Here is a 21,661-nt window from a genome sequence, read left to right as displayed (position 1 = left end):
TACTCCAGAATTCGATCGAAAAATAAATAAAGTATGACCAAGAGTTATTTTTACAAAGAGTCAAATTTAGATTCTCTCGAACGATTTGTGAAAGTTCATTAATCACTTAATCTCAATCACTTAGTTACCGGATTGAGATGATTGAACGGATTGAGATGATTGAAGTACGGTTTGCATGATATAATCTAATTTAAATGGAACCTATTTTTAAATATTTAAATTACAATTGTAAACAATTATATTAATATCATAAATATACGGTAAAACACAATTTTCTTTTTGTCTCTTGTTATAAGATTCCTCGTAAATTTCATAGATATTAAGAAAAGTTGTTTTAACAATAGTATGTGTTACTTTTACATAATTTATACTTACATTTAATGATATGAGAAATGCTAAAAATCTTCTCTTTCTAACACTCTCATTTGGGTCTTACTGTTTTATGTGAAACTTATTGTCAAAATATGAAACACACATAAGTTTCATCAAATAAAATGATAGATGTTAAAAAGAGAGTATTCATGACATTCGTCTTAATGATATAATAAGAGAGAGAGAGTGTTCATACTAGGTTTGATACAAAATATAATATAATATACTAAAAATTAACATTACAAAATAATAATAAATCATGTTTGAAACACATGAAATAGAAATAAAATATTAAAATTAAACTAATAAGTATTATTAAAACATAAAACCAATATATTAATCTAATATATGATACCAAATAATTGATTTAGGTGTCTTGGCATTCATGAGAAGCTTCTGATTTATTCTTTCACGGTTTGCTTATTACCATCATTCATTACAACATATGAATGGAATTTGATGTGTTATTCTCAATTAACATAAACCATGCTGAAAAGGAAAAATAAAATCTTCAAAAGTAAATAACATTGGTTCTTATCATTACAAGATGATTGTGTCACTAATTAGAGCTCTTTTAATTGTCCACAGTCAAAATCAGACTTCTTCAACAACTGATGGGCTAAGAATGTAGCCAAAATTTTATCTCTAAAGAAGTTGACCAATTTTGAACCACCTTGCTGAATAGAGCCCACAATATAAGATCTAGCAATGAGATCAATGGATCTCCATCTTCTCTCCTTTGCATATTTCTTCAAACCTTCCTCAATCATTTTGTATTCATCTTCTTCCTTCAATCTCTTGGAGAATATCTCAGCTAAGCACCTTGCTAAAACCACCCCATCTTCTAAAGCAGAACACCCCCCTTGGGCAAGATCAGGTGCCATAGAGTGTAAAGCATCACCAACAACACAAACATTTCCTTTGCTAATATTTCCCATTATGAGCTCCCATGGATTTCTATATCTCAATGGAGCTGAATGGAAAGCATCTACCTCAGTGTTTTCTATGAAAGATCTAACATCACTTGGCATTTTCTCTAACTTGTTTAACACATATTCTTTCAGTTTAGACGGGTCTTGTAGTAGCTCCTTTTCTGTAAGGCAAGTCAAATATATATTTCATTTTACGGGTTCAAACAAATAATTTAATTTGGATATGCAAAAGAAAAGGGTGCTACCTCCCTTCTTGAATACAAGCAACATTAAAAATATGTATTAATCTAAAATATAAACAAATGTTAACTACTTCAATTATATTTAATATTGAGTAAAAAAAATCCATATTTAATGTTATTAGTTTTTTTTTTTGGTAGTGCTATGTTATTAGTTTTAAATTACCGTTCAAATAGTGAGTAAACTAATTTAGCCATCAAAAAATTAAAATTAGTCACTTGAGCAAATTTGTAAGGAAAGTGGAAGTTGGTTTATGGGTACCACTTGCATTTATTTATTTTTTGGTACAACACCACTTGCATATTTATTTGATTAATTTTAATTGATTGATGAGTAAATTATCCACAATTATATTAGCGCAGCAGTTGGTTTCTTGTTGTGCAAGCAAACTGAAATTAGGGTTTCTATGAAGAAGATGAAGTTGGTTACGGTGGTTTCATAGGTACAATTCCCATGAGACAAATTTTATAACGTGTGAACTAGTTTTTTTTTCCTTATATAAGTATTAAAGTTTTCTTCAAAAAAAAAGTATTAAAGTTCTATGTTGGAGTCTCATATTATCAAGATGATATATATGTATCAGGGTATCCTCATTCTTAGATCTAACTTGTGAGAGTGAGATCCAGGTTCATTTAAGATGGTATCAAAGTCGGGTTAATGATGATAACATGATAGTTGGATCAAGGATCCACATACGTGAGTGTGACTATTGAAGTTGTATCAGAGTCTAACATTGTCTAGGTTTCTGGATTGTAGGATTTATATATGTGGTAGGACACCCTCAAATTTAGGACAACAATATGGAAATCAGACACATAGAATCCATGTTGGGCATGAAGCTAGGTATTGGAGTCTCACATTGTCAAGGTTCTCAGGATGTCAGATGTGTATAAGTAAGTGCTCGGGAACCATCATCTTATGAGTTAGCTTTCCTTTCACTATCATTCCTCTCACTTTATTTTCACAACCAAACAAAGTGTTAGCTAGCTTTTGAGAGAGTGAGATTCATGCTCATTTAGAAATAAGATTGGAGAAAGTATTCACCTTGGCTTGTAGGAGTCCATGTAAAAAACCAGTAAACACCCTTCTCATTACATGGAAGAGCTCCAGCTCTAAAACCTTTACCAAAGTATTGCATGAACATTGGTTCCAACTCATGATTGGTCTTGCACTCTGAATAGCCCCTGGCTGCATATCTCCCTGTGTAAGAGGCCTCCTTGAAGCCTAGCCACTTTGCCACCACAGAGTTAACTCCATCACACCCGATCAATACCTTTTGAATTGCAAGCATCCACGTAACAATTGAAGTTATAATAATTTGATTTCATAATTGAAATTGTTTACTTCTTACAGGTAAATATTATTCAATGAAGGTAATTGATTTACTAAATATCACACAATTAGTAAATTGATTTCGATATAAGTACATCTTTAGATTCACGATATAATTTTAGAGACATAAAATTGATTCTTTGAATGTTCTCGAGTATAGAAATATATTTACTATAGTCTATAAGATTTCTAACTTAAAAGTTGAGATTTGAACTTTTTGCTTTCAAAAGGTGAACTTAGTTTTAAATTTATTGCTAAATTTGCTTTCAAGTTTCAACTAAAATGGACTAAAAACTTCACAAACAAATTCACCCACGATCAATTTTTGCCACCACATAGTCGACACGCATTTAGTTAATTACAATAGATGAAGAATGAACAACTCGTATTTTCCGTTAATTTTCCTAGTTTAAAACCAAGTGTGAGGAATATGTGATACTTGTGACAACAGACCACAAGAAATATGTATCTTGCCTTGTTGTATATGTCACACTTAATATTGTTTACCTTGGTTTTGATGGTTGTTCCATCAGCAAGATGGAGTATCTTAAAGAAGCTAGATTCCTGAATAGAAACAACCTTTGACAAGTACCTAAGGGTGCCACTTGGAAGCTCACTAGCAAGGGCTTCCAACAATAACTGCCTTCTAACACAACGAACCTCATAGGGTCCACTGCATGACATAAAAACACATGATATATACTAAGAATAATAGAGTTTGAGCAGGGTATTTACAAAATTTGTAACACTTTTAGTAGCAATTTATAAAGGCAATGGAGTGAATGTTAACATCAGTGGCGGAGCCACACACAAGGTTGTGTGGGCTCCTGCCTGCACAAATATATCTCCCCCCACCATACTTCTAATACATCGTTACTAGATTTTGCAGGTAAATTAAATACATGAATTGGAATATACCCCGCATAGATTTTTCACTCAATTTATTCACTTTATTTTGCAGGCAATTTATCCACACAAACAAAACATGTTACATTCTCATATATTTATTTATTTTTAAGTTAAAATAAGTAGTTTTTATTACACCTCGTCTCACTATATGTTAAAATGTCTCACATCAGTTGAGAGATGACATGGATAAATGTTTAAAAGTGAGGACTATATTCACATGGTATCCGTTTTTGTGAGATTTTATTTCTAAACCCACCTATGATCATCTCTTTCTCTCTTAATGAGAAAAATGAAAACCCTTTCTCCTTGTTTCATGGAATCGTAGAATCAACCACACAAACTTTTCCTACCAACAAATTTCGTGTAATGGTGCCCCCACTGTTCAAAATTTCTGGCTCCGCTACCGGTTAACATTATAATATAATATAATATAATATAATATAATATACGATGTACTTACTGCTTTCCGAATTTTCTGTCCTTGAAAGACGTAGTTGAAGTTTGTTGCCCTGTAATCAAAGTAGTAGTGACAAGCCTGCACTCCAAATCCAATTCAAGTTTTTAGTTTCGGTCTCTTTAGAGTATGATTTGTCATGAGAAAGATGATAAGAGAGAGGGTGCATTTAGTTTGCACCACCAACTATATGGGTTCAAGTTGGACCATTTTTTCTACCATTTAGATTATATCACCCACAAAACCTTATCATAGTCTATACACACCAAATTCAACCATCAATTATATCTCTCTCATCCCACTCCTCTCTCTGCATTCTCTATTTAACTTTTTCGTAAACTTTCATTGCTTATTTTATTATTAATAATAATAATAATAATAATAATAATAATAATAATAATAATTAAAATAAACACACTAAAAGAGAATGTCTTAGTCAAGCTTTGGTAGTTTATACAATAAAAAAATTATTATTATTATTATTATTATTATTTTAACTTGTCATTTTCTTACTTTAATATTAAAAATTCATCTTCTTTTTCTTCAATCTTCCACCATCGTCTCTTCAAGCTAAAGGTTTCAGCAAGCCAACTAGAAAAAAAAATTGTCATTGTAGACAAACATTTTTTGGTAATTGGATACAAAGTTACAGTGAACATAAAATTGAAATTAGAACATGATGGAAATGGATTAAATAACAAATGTATACAACAATGGAAGCCATTGTCGATGCTGCTAATCTCCAACATACCCAGATCTAAAGCTTGGTTTGAAAATTAGAACCCAATTCAAAATTGATTGATTTAAAATATAATCTGGACAAAATTGTTCAATCTCGTGGCAGAAAAAATGGTTGTATAACCCTCCTTTTGTTTAAAAACTAGCACTGTTTCTAGAGGAAAAAGCCAGAGACTATGAGATGAAAGTAAAATCTTCTTGGTGATGGTTAAATTCACAAAACATAACAAATAACTCCATCGATAATTTTTCTGAAAATGTTGTCCCAAATAAAGGAACGTGATTAAGCTAAAACAAAAGGTTGCCAAAAAAACATAAAAAATGAAGGAAAGGAGGAGATTGGGTTTGAAATTGAGTTGGTGAAAAAGATAGAAATGACGAAAGAGTGAAAAGAAACCGAGGGAGAGAGAGAGAGCATGTGCATGCCATTGAGAGGATGGAAGAGTGAGAGAACAATTCCGTGCAGTTGGTCTATTATAAAATTTGTGTGTCTCATTTAATCAATGCTTGAAAAAAATTGGTCTAAGTTGGACCCAAAGTTTCACTGGTCCAAGTTAAAATTACCCTAAGAGAGAATTGAGGTTGAAAATAAATAGAGTAGAATTGTGATGGTGTTTGGCACGAGAGGTAGAAAAAATTTCTAAGGTGTAGCTTAGTGGTGGTTAAAGGATTGAGACCTAGAAAATAAAGGAGTTATAAAAGAAAGAGTTAAATATGTTTTTGGTCCCTATAAATATATCAGCTTTTCATTTTAGTCCCTCTAAAATTTTCCTTCAACTTTTAATCCCAATAAAATTTTCAATCACTACTCTTGGTCCCTATTTTTAAGTTAATTTTTATATATTTTTTTTAATGAAATTGTGCATAAATGTATAGAATATTGTAAAAAAAATCCAAAAAAAAATAGAATTTTTTAACTAAACAAAATTAAATATGAATTTTTAACCGTAAAAAATATAAAAATTCATATTAAATTCATGTTTTGTTAAAAATATCTATTTTTTTGGAGAGATTCTTATAATATTATGAATTTGTGTGCAAAATTTTATTCAAAAATATAATTTCTACATATGAGTTTACTTTAAAAGATGGACCAAAAGTGGAGATGGAAAAATTTTTAGGGACTAAAAGTTGAAGAAATTTTTTTCGAGAGACTAAAACGAAAAGTTGATGTATTTATAAGGACCAAAAACATATTTAACCCTAAAATAAATAGAAGGGAAGAAATATATGCATAATATATGTAAGGTCTGGGGTTCGAACCCAGACACCACCAAAAAAGTCTTACATGTAATATTGAACAAAAAAAAATAGAAAGGAAGAAGTGTTTTTCTCTTTCCCCCCACGATTAGTCGAGTTGAGATCCTCTCCATTTATAAAATTAAATGGAGATTGTCATTATGAAAGATATAGACACATAAAATAAGTGGTGGGTCCTATCATTAAATGAGTCATACCAACATTAATTATTTTAAATTTTTTTGTATTTTATCTCTCTAAGTGGAAGAAATGAAAAAAAGTTTAAATGAAGGGGATCTTAACTCCGATTAGTCCCCTTTAATTTCTTATTTACTCCCTCCGTTCCTATATGTAAGCACCATTTGCATCTAATAAAAGGGTGCTTAGATATAGAGATAGATAGAATATTTCGTGTATCAACGTAGAAATGAAAAAGTTGTAGGGCCCATTTTTTTCTCTCTCTTTGCAATTTCTCTTCAAATATGACATCTCTAATCTCTTCAATTTCCCTCCTCACCATTTCATCCATACCAGACATACCATTTGCCAACCATTTTTTTTTTTTGAAATGCTAACGAGTGTATCTGACGCATTCTTTAAGCATCTGAAGTGATAAAATTTTATAAAAATTTGTGTTTATTGTATTGGAAATTAGTAAATCTTTAACCTTTTTAAAGAATAATTTCTTCATTATGAATCCTTAAAAAGTGTCCAAAAACAATCATTAGTAAGATAACACCTCTAGTAGCGTTTAAGCATATGGTGTATTGTTTTTCTCTATTTCTACCTTCATTATTTTAAATATAATGTGTCATACTATGTTGATACTAATAAAAGTAATTTAATATTAATAAATAAATTATATGTTGATAGAAATTATAATTAAACGATTGTCTTAAATGGTTAATAAGTTTCATCAATAAAGAATTATTTTGGAGAGTCGAGTTTGATTCCTATGTAGAACGATTTTTAGTCAGATTTTACTTATCTTTCGACCTAACTTCAGATTACTATGACCATTTTCCCTAAAAATCAAAGGGTTAACAATCAAATATATATATATATATATATATATATATATATATAGGGAGCATATCAAGTGAGAATGATATATTTATGTGAGAATGATAAGAATGATTTTCATCCCTTAGATAAAAAATAAGTGGTTTAGATTAAAAAATACTTTCAAATGACTCACGTGCACACTCAGTTTCTTTTTTCCCCCTTTCTCTGTGTAAACCCTTTGTCTTCTTCCTGACCTTCCCTGATTCAATCTTGGTCCTGCATAATCTCGCTTGCCTTTATCAATTGCCAATTTTATATTTATTAAGCTCAGATTTGCATGTTTTAATTTGTGGTTATTCTTTGTTTTCTTTTAAATTATCAAATGGAAGAAGAATGGGAAACAGATCTGGGCAGCGCCGCCTCACCTTGTCGGCGTTCCGTCGTGCAGCCAGCAAGTGTAAGAGAGAGGGACGAAAATGGAAAGAGTGACGAGAGTAAAAGACGGACCATCGAAGTCGCACCAGTTTGGTGGGCGGTGACTACCGGCGACAGAGGTGGGTTCAACGGAGGTGGAAGGTTGGGGCGATAGGAAGAAGATGAATTTGTGAGAGGAGGAAGATGATAGGATGTAACTTGGACGGAGCAATGGGTCAACAGCTGGAGAGAGAAATGTGAATCAAATGAGAATAGAACATGATAATCTTTTAATCTCTAACAACTTATTTTTGATCCAAGGGCTGAAAATCATTCCTATCATTCTCACATAAATATACCATTCTCACTTGATATGTTCCCATATATATATATATATATATATATATATATATATATATATATATATATATATATATATATATATATATATTATAATATCTTAGACATTAATTGTCATAAATTTGCGTAAATATTTTTTTATCAAGAATTTGCCTGAATATTAATATTAGCTAAGTTGTTCTGTAAAAGAAAAAAAATACTATTGTACCAAAAGCAAACTAAGTTTTTTTAAAGAGGGTAAGAAAAACTACATTGTTCACCGTTTTCGATTTTGATTTGAAAGGACCTTTTTTCGAATTTGAAAGAACAACTTTTTTTTAAGGAATGAACTAAATTGTTGGATTCGGTCAAAAAACTGACGGACTTATTTTTTTTTTTTTGTGATGGTCGGGTTTGAACTCCAAATTCATATATTATGCATTGTTTTTATCAATTGAGCTAAGCTCACGAGGATTGACGGATTTATAACAACATGTTGATTTATTGAATAAAGAAATGTTTCGAACCATTTATACGCACAAAAGCTAATTTAATATACACCAAAAATTGATTCAAGTGGTAGTTTTTTTTTTTTTTTGAGGAAGATTCAAGTGGTAGTTATCAATTGGTTTTAACCTAAAAAACGGTTTAATATATATCATAAATTAAATTACTTCAATTATTAGGTCGAACGCTCTGTTTCATCTACTTATATGTGTGAATTTTAATAATCATTTACCGTCTTTTTTTTGTCAAGAAACCGAGTGACTAGAATTCACCTTTTTTAAGGTGAATAAGTGGGGTGTCCGGGTTCGAACCCCGACCCCTGCATATAATAATGCATGTCCCTGTCAACTGAGGTAAGCTCACAGGGACCAATCATTTATTATCTCATCTATCTATAAAAAGTTAAAATAGAAACTAATTATTGATAAAAATCTAATTTAATGTACAACCTCTTTTTTAATACATACGTTAGATCAAATTATTTTTTTGAACAAGGTCAGATCAAATTATTAAATTGCAACTTATCAAATATTATATTTCAAATTGCAACAAGGCAGATCTATATATGTCAGATCATATTATTAAATTGTAACTTATCAAACAAAAAACTTATCAAACAAAACAGCCTTCCTTAACGAAAAAAGTCAATACATTTCAAATTGCAACAGGGCAGGGATGTATATGTCAGACCAAATTATTAAATTGAAACCTATTAAATAAAACATTTCAAATTGCAACTAGGCACGGATGTATATTTGAACAAAAATTATATTTGAACATAATTTGTAAGGTGTATATGACTTCATTGTCAATGAGTTGCGACACTTTATTATATGAATTTAATTAAGGGTTAATTATGTTTTTGGTCCCTACAAAATTGCGACCTTGTAAGTTTAGTCCTTACTTAATTTTAATAGCATTTTTAGTCCCTACAAAAAATTTCTGCATTCAATATTAGTCCTTACTCAATCCAAATTTGTTTAATTTATGCTTAAACTCTTAAGTTTTTCAACAATTTTTTACAGGCGTGTTAAGAACGTTATTAAAAGGTCCTCCGAAAAAATATCGCAAAAATTTGATTTCTACGTCCATATTTTTGTTACTTATATCTTAAACTTTTGCCGTTTTAAAAAATTCATATTTAATTTATTTCATGTTAAAAAATTATAGATTATAGTAAATGAACATTTCATAGTGCTCTAAACTTGTATAAAAAGAATCGTTAAAAAATTTAAGAGTTTAAGGATAATTAAACAAAATTTATTTTAGCAGGGACTAAAATTATAAGTAATTTTTTTTTGTATAGATTAAAAAAGCTATTAAAATTAAGTAAGGACTAAACTTAGAAGGTCGCAATTTTATAGGGACCAAAAACATATTTAACCCTTTAATTAATATACATTGTAAGTATATAATATTTTATATTTTATATATGTAAAATTTATTTTAGCAGGGACTAAAATTATAAGTAAATTTTTTTTGTATGGATTAAAAAAGCTATTAAAATTAAGTAAGGACTAAACTTAGAAGGTCGCAATTTTATAGGGACCAAAAACATATTTAACCCTTTAATTAATATACATTGTAAGTATATAATATTTTATATTTTATATATGTATTCAATTATGTGTTGTCAAATAAATAAAAACACACAGGTTTTGATATTTATTAATTGACGTGACAACATATCACTTGATATATGTTTAAAATATGTTTACATTGTCCTGTAAGCATACCTCAGTTGGTAGGACAGTCCATTATTATATGTAGGGGCCGGGGTTCGAACCCTGGACACCCCACTTTTTCACTTTATTAGGTGAATTCTAGCCACTAGGCTACCTGACAAAAAAAAATATGTTTACACTGTTAGTGTACAATAATTAAACTCTTATGATATTTGTTAGAGAAAGGAAAACATGCACTGATATTTTTGACCGAGGAGGCGCGAGTACACGACGATTCTCGATCAAAATTGTTTATGACATGAAAGACGAGAATTATGCTAATACTAGAGGGAATTGGAAAAATTTGTGAAATTGGAAGGGTCCTCGTCGTATTCAAGCATTCATTTGATTTGTTGCTCGTGATCTTATTTTAACTAATTATTATCGCAGTAGATGGGGTATGGGCATACCCCCAACCTGTCCTTGTTGCAGGACTGAGGATGAGACTGCCCTTCATGTGTCCGGAGACAGCACTTATTCAACTTAGGTATAGACCATACTTATACCTTATGGTTGTATAAATGTCATTTTTTTCCCTTTGATTGCAGCAACTGGGTTTTTACCAACCTCAACAAGCATTATAACGGAGTGCCCAATGTAACGCCCTTCATTTTATTTAATTATTTTTATTAAGTTAGAGTCTATTTATGTGATTTATTTAAATATGTGAGGTGTTAGTATTTTATTAAGTGACATTATTCTATTATTTATAAGAATATGAGAATTATTAGAGTAAGTAGATTTGGAGGTAGTTTTGAGATTAGATGTCTTTTTATGATTTAGTCGATTTATTTTGATGAGTGATATTTTGTTATGTTATATGTTGGTATTTACTAGCATAATATATTTGTTATTTGTTAGAGATATATTTGTTATTTGGTGTAGAAATATATTTGTTATTTGTTAGAGATATATTTGTTATTTGGTGTAGAAATATATTTGTTATTTGTTAGAGATATATTTGTTATTTGGTGTAGAAATATATTTGTTATTTGTGAGAGATATATTTAATTTAGAAATAAATAAGATTATGAGAAAAATAGTAGTTTTGAGGTGTAAGAGAAATAAGAAGGTGTTATAAATAGAGAAGTTAGGTTTTTGGAAAGAGTTTACCTTAAACCGCTTTTTGGAAAAGAGGAGAACAAGAAAGAAGAGAAGAGAAGAGAAAAGTCAAGAGAAGAGGAGAATACCTTAGGAAAGAAGAACGCTGCTGCTGATTCAGGAATTAATCTAAGGTGAGGGTGAGACTATCTTGCATTAATATTAAGTTGTTAAATCATTAGATTACATCTAACAAGTTGGGGAGAGTTTGTGAGAATTTGAGAATTAGGGTTTTGAGAGTGATTTGATGATTAGAAGATGAAAACTTGTCGAATTGATGTAGAAATTATGTACAGTCCTTAGATAATCCATAGGATGATTATTGGAAGTAGTTTTGAGGTTAGAACCATGAGATTAGGTGAAACTTGGAGAAAATCTGCATTCAGCCCGAATTTTGATATTAAAACTGGAATTGATCGGTGCCGAATTGGTCTTAGGTGTAAACACGAAAGTTGTAGGTATGGATGTTAGCTTTCTAATGCCATTGGTCTCACGTCAAAATGATATATAGAACTTGAGTTATGGTCTAATTACTGCACGTAGGTCACAGTGAATTTTTATGGACTTTCAGCACAACTTTTCCGAATTTAAAATGAAAACTGGTATTGATCGGTACAGAATTGGTCTTACGCGTAAACATGAAAGTTTTAGATAATTTTGTTAGCTTTCTAGTGGCTTTGGTTTGACGTGAAAATAATGTTTGGTCTGTGAGTTATGATGAAAATACTACAGGGAGGTCTTAGCAAAATTGTACGGTGACAGCATTCTCTGTTTCATGTTTTTGCGTTTTGTTCATATGTTTCTGTTTTGAATTGATCTTTGTTGCAAACATGAAAGTTGTTGATATTTGTGATATCTTTCCAGTAGCTTTGGTTTGACATGAAAATATGTTGTGGATAATTTATTATGTTTTTACAAAGATACTTAGTGAATTATTGTCGATGTTTAAATACGATGTTATATGAAGTTGTTTATGATTGATGAATATGATGTTTTAAGATGTTGTTTATTATCATTTGATATTGTTATATTATGATATGACATGAATTATTTATGTGATCCATATGTTGTCAAGATGCTAAGATGTTAAGATGTTAAGGCGTTAAGATGATAAGAGTTGTTAAGTCGTCGAGTCGTTATGAAGTCATCAAGTTGTTAAGATGTTATGTTGTCAAGATGTCAAGATGTTAGGATGTCATAGATGTTCATGATGTTGTTTAAGTTGTCAAGTTGTAGGGAGATTGAGTCCATTGCATACTCATTAAAGATGGGGGCTTGAGGCCCGGCAGCTTAATGCTCAAACTACGTTGGGGGCTTTAGGCCCGGCAGCTTTATGCTCACTTGTTGAAGAGCCTAATTACGCTCATATATGTTGCTGAATGGTACCACATGCATTTGCATATCAAGAAGTTTACGATGATTTAAGTTGTTAAGAGTTGCATTGTCAAGTTGGGTTGCATTGTCAAGTTGGGTCGCATTGTCAAGTCAAGTGTCGAGTCGACTATGAAGTTGTTTAAGATTGAATATGAAGTGAATGATGAATTTGATTAAGAATGTTGTCTATGAATGATTATGAAGTTGATTATGAGTTTGATTAAGAAGTTGTTATGATGTTTTGATGATGATGTTTGTTTATGATTTGATGACGATGTTTTGATGATGATGATGTTTGTTTATGATTTGATGACGATGTTTTGATAATGATACTTATGTGAATTACATGATGATGCTTATGATTATATTTGATGTTAGCTGTTGATGCTTAAGATTATTATTGATGTTAGCTGTTAATGCTTATGATTATTATTGATGTTAGATGTTGATGCTTATGATTATTATTATGATTAAGTTGATGTATGATGCTATGATTAAAAAGGATATATGATAATGCTTATGACTAATATCTGTAGATATGTGATGGTATTTATATGATGATATAATATGAAGTATATGACTAATGTAGGAAGAATAATGACACTAGCTAAGGAAGTTTAAGTTGTTAGATATGATTAATGAATTATTAAGATGTTTAAATTGTTGAATGTACTTTATATGATTTATATGCTTAATATTATTGTTTAAGAAATCTCACTCCTCTGCTTGGAAATGTTGCTCTTCGTATGGGTAACTTGCAGGTAACAAGGATTAGTTGCGGTCGTGAGTGGACTCCTCACAAGTGTGTCTTAGGTGCTCTGATATGTAACGGGATGGGATTATGTCTTCTATTTCTATTCCTTACGTATTACTTATGGATTTTTATGAATAAATGTTGAACAAGACTTGAGATTTTTATGATGAGGCCTGCGTGCCAAAGACTTTTTATGTTAAATGAACTAATTCCGCTGCGAAGTTTTGAATTACTTATGTTAAATGATCTTGAAGAATAAATTGATATTTATTCAGTTTATGAATTTTTAAGAAGTGTAGCATTCCGTTAAAGTTGAATTAGTCTGATTTTTAATTATGAAATTTTTACGTTGGGAAAACGGGGTGTTACACCCAACTCCAATTGGAAGACAACTTCCATGACTACTTGTTGCCATTTATGGAAGTGGCAGGACAACAAAGTTTTCAATTTTTTATTCAAATACCAAATAATCACACAACCATCGTCCAAAAGTTTACTAGTAATGTTGAAGATTGCCCTAATAATCATTTTCAAACGGATATTCGACCCACGAAAACAATTTATATTGGTTGAAAATATCCTCAAAAGGGATGATCAAACTCAATTGTGATGAGGCGTGCAAAAAAAAATAGAGATCATTCGGGTTATTGTGGCATGCTTCGGGATGGTAACGGCGGATGGATCAAAGGTTTTGTTCGCAAGATTGACACTAGTGATGCTCTTCATGTAGAGATGTGGGGTATGTACCTAGTGTAACGCCCGTCTTAATTATTTAATTAATTTAGCGAGGTTTTAAATATATTTATAAATATATGCTTATGTGATTTATGATTTAAGTGATTTACATGATTGATATGTGTGAATTATATGATTCATGAAGTTGAGTGATTTATATGATTTATAAATGAATTATGAGGAGTATATGATTTTGTGAAGTTGTTACGTTGGGTGACTTATTTTATTATTAAATAAAATAAGATATGAAAAATAAAATAAAATACTAACAAGTGGGGCTGTGTTGTGAGATGAGTAAGTTTAATGGTGAGAAGAGTAATACAAGTGTTATAAATAGAGGGTTGGGTTGAGAGAATAAGTTTTACAACGAACGTGAAACGTTTTTGGAGGAAAAGGGAGAAAAAGTCAGAAGGAGAGAAGAACAAGAGGAGGCTGTCGATTTCTACAATAACCAGGTAAGGGTGAGACCAACTTTCAATATTATTAAGGGTATAATTCAGTAGAATGAATTTAACATGATTAGGTTGAGTTTTGGTGAGAATTGGGATTAGGGTTAAACGACCGATTTGATGATTAAACCATGAAAAGATGTTAGATTAATGCAAAATTAGTGTACAGACCTTAGATATACATTAGGGTGTTAATTAGATGCTGTTTTGGTGTTAGAATCATGAAGAGAGATGAAAATTTGAAGTTTTTAGGTTTCTGCCCGAGCCTGAACTGTCATCGCTCGCAACTGCGAGCTAGAGCGCTCGCAACTGCGAGCTAACCCAGACCGCTCGCCACTGCGAGCAAGATCTGAACTCGTAACTGCGAGCAGCATCGCTCGCCACAGCGAGCTGGACCTCTGAGCTCGCCACTGCGAGCTAAGTCACTCGCCATTGCGAGCTAGACTGTTTGTTGCCCAAGTTGTTTTCCATGTGATCCCTTCGCACGTGTATTCATGAGTTGATCTTAGAAGTAATAAGAGGGTTGTTTGGGATACTTTCAGAAGTTCCAGGAGTCTGTTTAAGTGACTGAGATTAGTAGTGATGATGTATAAGAATTATTTATGATGCTTTATGATGATAAGTTGTTATGATTCATTTCCTTTAATGTTGATATGTTATTTTAAACACTACTATATGCTGTAATTGTTGTTGGTTGCTGCTGTTGATTGTTAAAGTCTTGAAGTTGCATGAGTCGGTTTAAGTTGCAAGAATTTAAGAAGTTGTCCATGATTATGGAGTTGTATAAGATGTTCACGTTGTTGTCTAAGTTGTAGGAGAGGTTGAGTCCATTGCATACTCATTAAAGTTGGGGGCTTTAGGCCCGGCAGCCTTGTGCTCATTAAAGTTGGGGGCTTTAGGCCCGGCAGCCTTTGTGCTCAAACTACGTTGGGGGGCTTTAAGCCCGGCAGCTTTATGCTCACATGTTGAAGAGCCTAATTACGCTCATTTATGTTGTTGAATGGTACCACATGAATTTGCACATCAAGAAGTTTCACGATGGTTTAAGTTGTTAAGTTGTTAAGAGTTGCATTGTCAAGTTGTGTCGCATTGTCAAGTCAAGAGTCGAGTCGATTATGAAGTTGTTTATGATTTTGATTATGAAGTCGATGATGAATTTGGTTAAGAAGCTGTTATGATGACAATAAGATGATAAATGATGTCTGATGATGATGTTTGATTATGTTTTGATGATGATGGTTGTTATGTTTTGATGATGATGTTTGATGATGACGTTGTTTATGATTGATGATGATAATAATATGATACTAAATGAATATTGATGCTGATGTTATGATGTCTTAAGTTGTTAAATATATGATGATACTTGGTTATGATTTAAAGATGATTTTGCTTATGAATTAAGAATGATATTTGTTTACGAACTAATGATGATATTTGATGATAATAAATAATTATGATTTGTTAAGATGCTAAGTTATAAATGTTTGATATGTTAATAATGTTTATGTTGTTAAATGCATTTGATGAATTATATGCTTAATTTATTGACTGTGAAATCTCACCCCTTCTGCTTGAAAATGTTGCCCTTTGTATGGGTAACTTGCAGGTATTAAAGACTAGGAGTGTTCGCGAGTGGACTCCTCACTTGTGTCTAGGTGCTCTGATACGTAACGGGATGGGCTTGCTTTCATATCTATTCCTTACGTGTCTTTTATGAACTTTTTATGAATAAGTATTGAACCAAATTATGAGATTTTCTGATAAGGCCTGCGTGCCAAGAGTTTATTCATGTTGAACTATTTTCCGCTGCGTAGTTTCAGATTTTATGATGTTGAACTTGAAGGATAATTATTATTATCTATTTTATGATTTTCAATAAGTATGTGACATCCCGTTTATGATTTAAATACTCTGATTTTAAATGAAATTTTCAAGTTGGGAAAACAGGGTGTTACACCTAGGTCTGAAGTTGGCTTATGTGTTGAAAGTGATTCAAAATTGCTTACTGACATATTTACAAATAACTGCAAAATGAACGAGACAACCTTTGTGCTCATTCGACATATTCAAAATATTTTGAATCGTAATTGGCTTAATAGCTTCAAAATACTTGGAGAGAAGGCAAGATAAGTGTTGATTAGCATGCAAATTTTAGCCTTGTCATAGATTCTTGGAATTTTATTATTTTTGAGATCCCTCCAGGTGAACTCAAAGCCCCTTCTTTGATGACAACTTTGGGGCTTGTATGCCTAGAAATATTCATTTAATTGTCTAATTTTTTCTTTTTCTTTTAGGCTTGTGCCCTCTCTCTTACAAAAAAAAAAAGGAAAAAAGAAAACATGCATTGTCAATATAAATTAGTTAGTTTTACACAGACGCAAATAAAAAATATAGTAATATATTGGTTATTTTAAAAAGCGGTTACACATATGCTTACATGATAAGATGGTGAATTTTTATTGGATGACGTAGTAAAATTATTTTACATCGTCAGAATATCTCCTTTAAACTCCTTTTAGTAACCATAAATTAAAACATAGCTAATACATTTAAAGAATCATGCTAGAAGCTAAAAATGAAAATTAAACATAAATTTTGTCTTGAAAAAGATAAGATTTTAAATTTCTAAAATATGAAATACACAATTTTCAATAAAATGTTTCTATCCTTAGTTTCTTAACTTGTACCTTATGATCACAAGTTAGCATTTCTCATATTTAAATTACTTTAATCATCTAAACTATTGTTGAATTATGATGTCAAAATACTCCAGCCGTACTTTATTATCCGACCAATTTCACGTATATTAGAAGAAAAAAATTTGGTAAGTAATTAATGTGTTTGTTTTATATATGAATATTACTAAATTGTTCTTTGTTTAAATGTGTATTTAATTTTACTTTTCATATTTTAAGATAAGTTAGTAATATTAATTAGGGTTATGTTTTAGTACGCAGCTTGGTGGCGTACCATTGCTGTCTTGCGTAGGGAGGCGTGGTTTAGTACTCATGTCAGTAGATCAGTGGGGAATGGGAAACATATTTATTTTTGGTCGGATGTGTGGGTGGGTGGGGTGTCCTTTAGGGAAAGGTTTAGCAGATTGTTTGAGTTGTCGATGGATAAATGGGTGTCGGTGTTTGATTTGTTTCAGTTGGGTTGGGGTGGGAATGGTGAGGCTTGGAAGTGGAGGCGGAGGCTGTTTGCATGGGAAGAGGAACAGGTGGGGGAACTATGTTTATTACTTCAAAATGTGACTTTGCAGGTTGACAAGGAGGACATATGGATATGGAATTTAGAAAAATCTAATGCTTACACTGTTCGTAGTGCTTACAACTGTCAGTCTGTCAGCTTCCTGTTGTCGCTCCGGTGGATGTGAAGATGATATGGCAAAAGAATGTGCCTCTGAAGGTTGTGGTTTTTGCTTGGCGTCTGTTTCGGAATAGACTGCCAACCAGAGATAACTTGCTGCGACGTAGTGTTCTTAATTCTGATTCTTGCCTGTGTGTTACTGGGTGCGGCTCTCCGGAAACTGTTAATCATTTATTTTTACATTGCTCTTACTTTAGTACGGTTTGGAACTGTATTCTCCGTTGGATTGGCTCTTCCACCGCCGCCCCGTTAGATGTATCAGATCATTTTACTCAATTCTGTTTCGGTGGTGGTGGATCTCAGGTGCGGCTCACTATTTTAATCGCCGTTTGGTTTGCTACTGTGTGGGAAATATGGAAAGAAAGAAATAACAGAATTTTCAACGCTAAAGACTGCTCGATTACGTGGATTGTGGACAAAATAAAGTCACGTTCTTTCCCGTGGTTGAAGGAGAAATTTGCTCGGTTCTCTCTCAATTACCATAATTGGTGGCTTAGTCCCCTCGTAATGTTGGGTACCGGATAATTTGTTATTTCTTTCGGTTTTATTTTTGTTGTTTTTTCTTTTCCCAGTTTGTAAATATTGTTCAGACTCTTTTGTTTTTCCTTGGCACACCTTGTGCTAGGAAGGACAATTTGTGATGTTAATATATTCCATTTTAGCCTTTTCAAAAAAAAAAAAAGTACCACCTAATAATTTGTATATGGGTTTATATTTAGTGACAATTTTTTTCGGCAAAAGAATTTTATAATTAAAGACAAAGAGATTATCATTTATATATAAAACTAAAATAAGAAAGAGATGTACTTAAATAGATATAGGGACGGAGGGAATAGTAGTTTCTACTTACCGATGAAGTTGTAGATGTTGGAGGCGGAGGATATGACCAACACCTACAACATCCAAGGCCTTCCAAGCATTTTCCCATAAAGTTAAAGCAAATCCACCGACTCGCAAACTATCTGAAGATTCTAATACCAAACTTCCTACACCCAATCTGCAATTTCAACATCACTATCAATGATTGATTTCACTTGTGCAAACAAGAAGAGTTGAGGGCCACACACTCAACTTAGAAATGGGAATTTGAATTTTTTTTTAGTTTGCGCCATTTATTATTTAAGCATATCAGTCCAAAAAAATTCAGTTTTTATACTTTAAACAGGTCGGACCAAAATCTGGAGGGCCAACCCATATTAAATACAGATTTAGTGGGTCGGGCCAAAAAAATACAATCCCTTTTTCATGTTTTTTTTTACAACCATTTTGATAAGTCGACCTGATGGGTAAAACCTATTTTAAAAGCACTAACGATAAGGTTTTCTATAGAGATCAATTCATCATTTAAAAAAATATGTAATACTTCACATCAAGAATATGATTATCAAAAGAAAAATATGGATGATCGATATATAGATGGGTCGATCTGGGACAGCTCTAACTTTGAGGTTTTTCATAGAGATTATGTCACCATTAAAAAATATGTAAATACTTAACATCAAGAAATGATTATCAAAAGAAAATATAGATGTTCAATATATAGAAATAGGATAAATCTAGGGAAATAAAGAGAGTACCTATGAAGTGCCAAGGATGTTGTGAGGCCAGCAATTCCAGCTCCCACAATCACAATATCTTCTTCAACTGCAATCTCCATTACTAAGTATATAGAGCACTATCCTTTGAGTTTTTTTTTTATATTACAATAGAGTGGACAAAAGCTTATCTTAAATAGGCAAGGACAATCACGAACAATCACGAGATTTGTTTGTGTTTTTTTTTTACCCTTTTGGCACACTTCGTGCTTCAAAGGGAGTCATTTTAATATATTATTTTTGCTGATAAAAAAAATAAGGCTATGACGATGCTCAGATAATTGAACCGACTCGGTTATAGATTAAAGGTTCAAAAGTATGACTATAAGCTAGATCAAAGTTTCCCTCAAAAAAAAAAAAAAAAGCTAGATCAAAGTTAGACCGGTTATAACAACTTTAAAAATTATTAATTAATGACATTGTATTATGACATTGAAGTTGTATTTTAGTATAAATTATGACATTGTATATAAAACAACCATTGTATTATGACACTCTTTAAAAATTATGACATTGTATTATGACACTCATTAAAAATTTCTTATAATAAAAACCGAATAGAAACCCGTTGAAATTGAAAATTCTAATTTCTATTCACAAACTGGTAGTCTTTTGACGGCTTTACCCTGTGAGAATGTGAGCTTAAGCCTTGATCCGTTTCACCGTGTGCTTGTCGGCTAATTTTTTTAAAGAACATGCCAGATTGCCAAAAAAAGTGTCAGACTTATTCAGTGCGTACATTTTAAATGCAAGTTTTTTTAACAATAAAGGATAATAGAAGGATGTGTATTTTATAGTACTTATCACACACACACCATCCGGTCACTATTATAAGCAAAATTTCACTTTTTAGGTTCATTCAATAAATGATGTATGTGGTCTATTTAATGGACCACATACATCATTTATTGAATGAACCTAAAAAGTAGATTTTTGCTTATAATAGTGACCGGAGGGTGTACATGTTATTTATTGAATGAATTTAAAATGATAATTTTTGCTTAAATAGTGACCATGTATGTTGAAACATATATGGTGCGCTTGATTTACTAAAAAATTGAATAACATGATAGGATAATTTAAGTTGCACAGTGTTTGATTTGTAAAACTGTTTAAGAGACAGGACAAACCAGAGGTAAGAGACATGACAAAAATAAAAATTCTTGTCTCTCACCAAACCACATCACAATTTTTTATCTCACGTATAAGTTGTTTAAAATACAAAAATAACAGTTTGCCCACCCAAAATCGTATAAGATTAGAAATTATTCAATACCATAAAAATTTATCATGTGTTGTTTTATCGGGTTGCTATATCTTGTACTATTATGTTCTGTATTTACTTTGTGTAGATAAAACGCACCCACAAATTACAAGAGTAATATAAACATTGCTCCAAGTTGCATTCATGTTACCTAAAAAAATGCTAACATGAGTTTTTAAAATATTTGATAATTTTTTGTTTAAAAATTTATCAAATGATGCATTCAACATCTTAAACTTTAGTATGACCTTTAAAAAAAATCCATTAATCATCTCTCATCCCCGATACAAGAGATCTGAATTGTTTAAGATTTTGGGGTCAAGACCTAAAAAAAACATTTTGAGGTCTAGATCCTCTCAATTTAATTCACACTTCTATTTAAAGATGGATATATAGGTTTTTTTTGACAAGAGATAGATATAGATATATAATTTATTCGATCACATTTATAAACAAATATTGTTTTTTAAAATTCATTGAATAATTGATGTATATGACATGTAATATAGTCAAAATACATTAGTTTTTTTTTTTTGGCGGTGGCCGGGGTTGAACCCCGAACCTTGCATATTTCAAAATACATTAGTTATTTAATGAATCTGGAAATAGAATGGTTGTTTATAAATGTGTTTAAAGGACGTACAACAAAATAATATTATTTTTAAAATTTTAGTGTCAAAGTCGATCTACCTTTCATTCGTTGTGGACCATTGGATCAATCTTGTGCTTTAGATGACATCTATAATTTTTTTTGGGTACAATGACATCTATAATTTTTAATAATTAAAGAATTGAAATTTCAAAAACCATTA

At 31.4% G+C, this 21,661-nt stretch overlaps 1 protein-coding gene across 2 annotated transcripts; it reads right to left on the bottom strand.

Annotated features, from left to right (window-relative positions):
• Positions 1-754: 754 nt before the first annotated feature.
• Positions 755-19,692, bottom strand: LOC146957771 (monooxygenase 2-like). Of its 2 annotated transcripts, XM_085738905.1 has the most exons (6): positions 19,568-19,692; positions 18,841-18,987; positions 4,246-4,320; positions 3,384-3,549; positions 2,589-2,817; positions 755-1,465 (listed from the first exon to the last, which is right to left on the bottom strand). In XM_085738905.1, the coding sequence occupies exons 1-6, from the start codon at positions 19,645-19,647 to the stop codon at positions 936-938; spliced, it is 1,227 nt and encodes a 408-aa protein (XP_085595031.1). In that variant the 5' UTR covers positions 19,648-19,692; the 3' UTR covers positions 755-935. The 2 variants fall into 2 exon arrangements, with proteins under 2 accessions (XP_085595031.1, XP_085595039.1); XM_085738913.1 differs by lacking the exon at positions 4,246-4,320.
• Positions 19,693-21,661: the final 1,969 nt, after the last annotated feature.

The sequence above is a fragment of the Medicago sativa genome, chromosome 1 (genome assembly GCF_051527215.1).
Source record: "Medicago sativa cultivar Bolivia chromosome 1, Bolivia_mono, whole genome shotgun sequence".
NCBI lineage: Eukaryota > Viridiplantae > Streptophyta > Magnoliopsida > Fabales > Fabaceae > Medicago > Medicago sativa.
Note: the sequence above shows the minus strand (reverse complement) of the source record. Positions and strands in the feature narration are given on the sequence as shown.

Bases quoted from the DNA above. Each gene is read 5' to 3' on its own strand.
- LOC146957771 (XM_085738905.1), bottom strand. From the start codon at position 19,647: ATGGAGATTGCAGTTGAAGAAGATATTGTGATTGTGGGAGCTGGAATT. The intron at 3,550-4,245 runs GTAAGTACATCG...TATGTCATGCAG, and splicing joins GACAGAAAATTCGGAAAGCA to TGGACCCTATGAGGTTCGTT. The intron at 2,818-3,383 runs GTAAACAATATT...GCAATTCAAAAG, and splicing joins GAACAACCATCAAAACCAAG to GTATTGATCGGGTGTGATGG.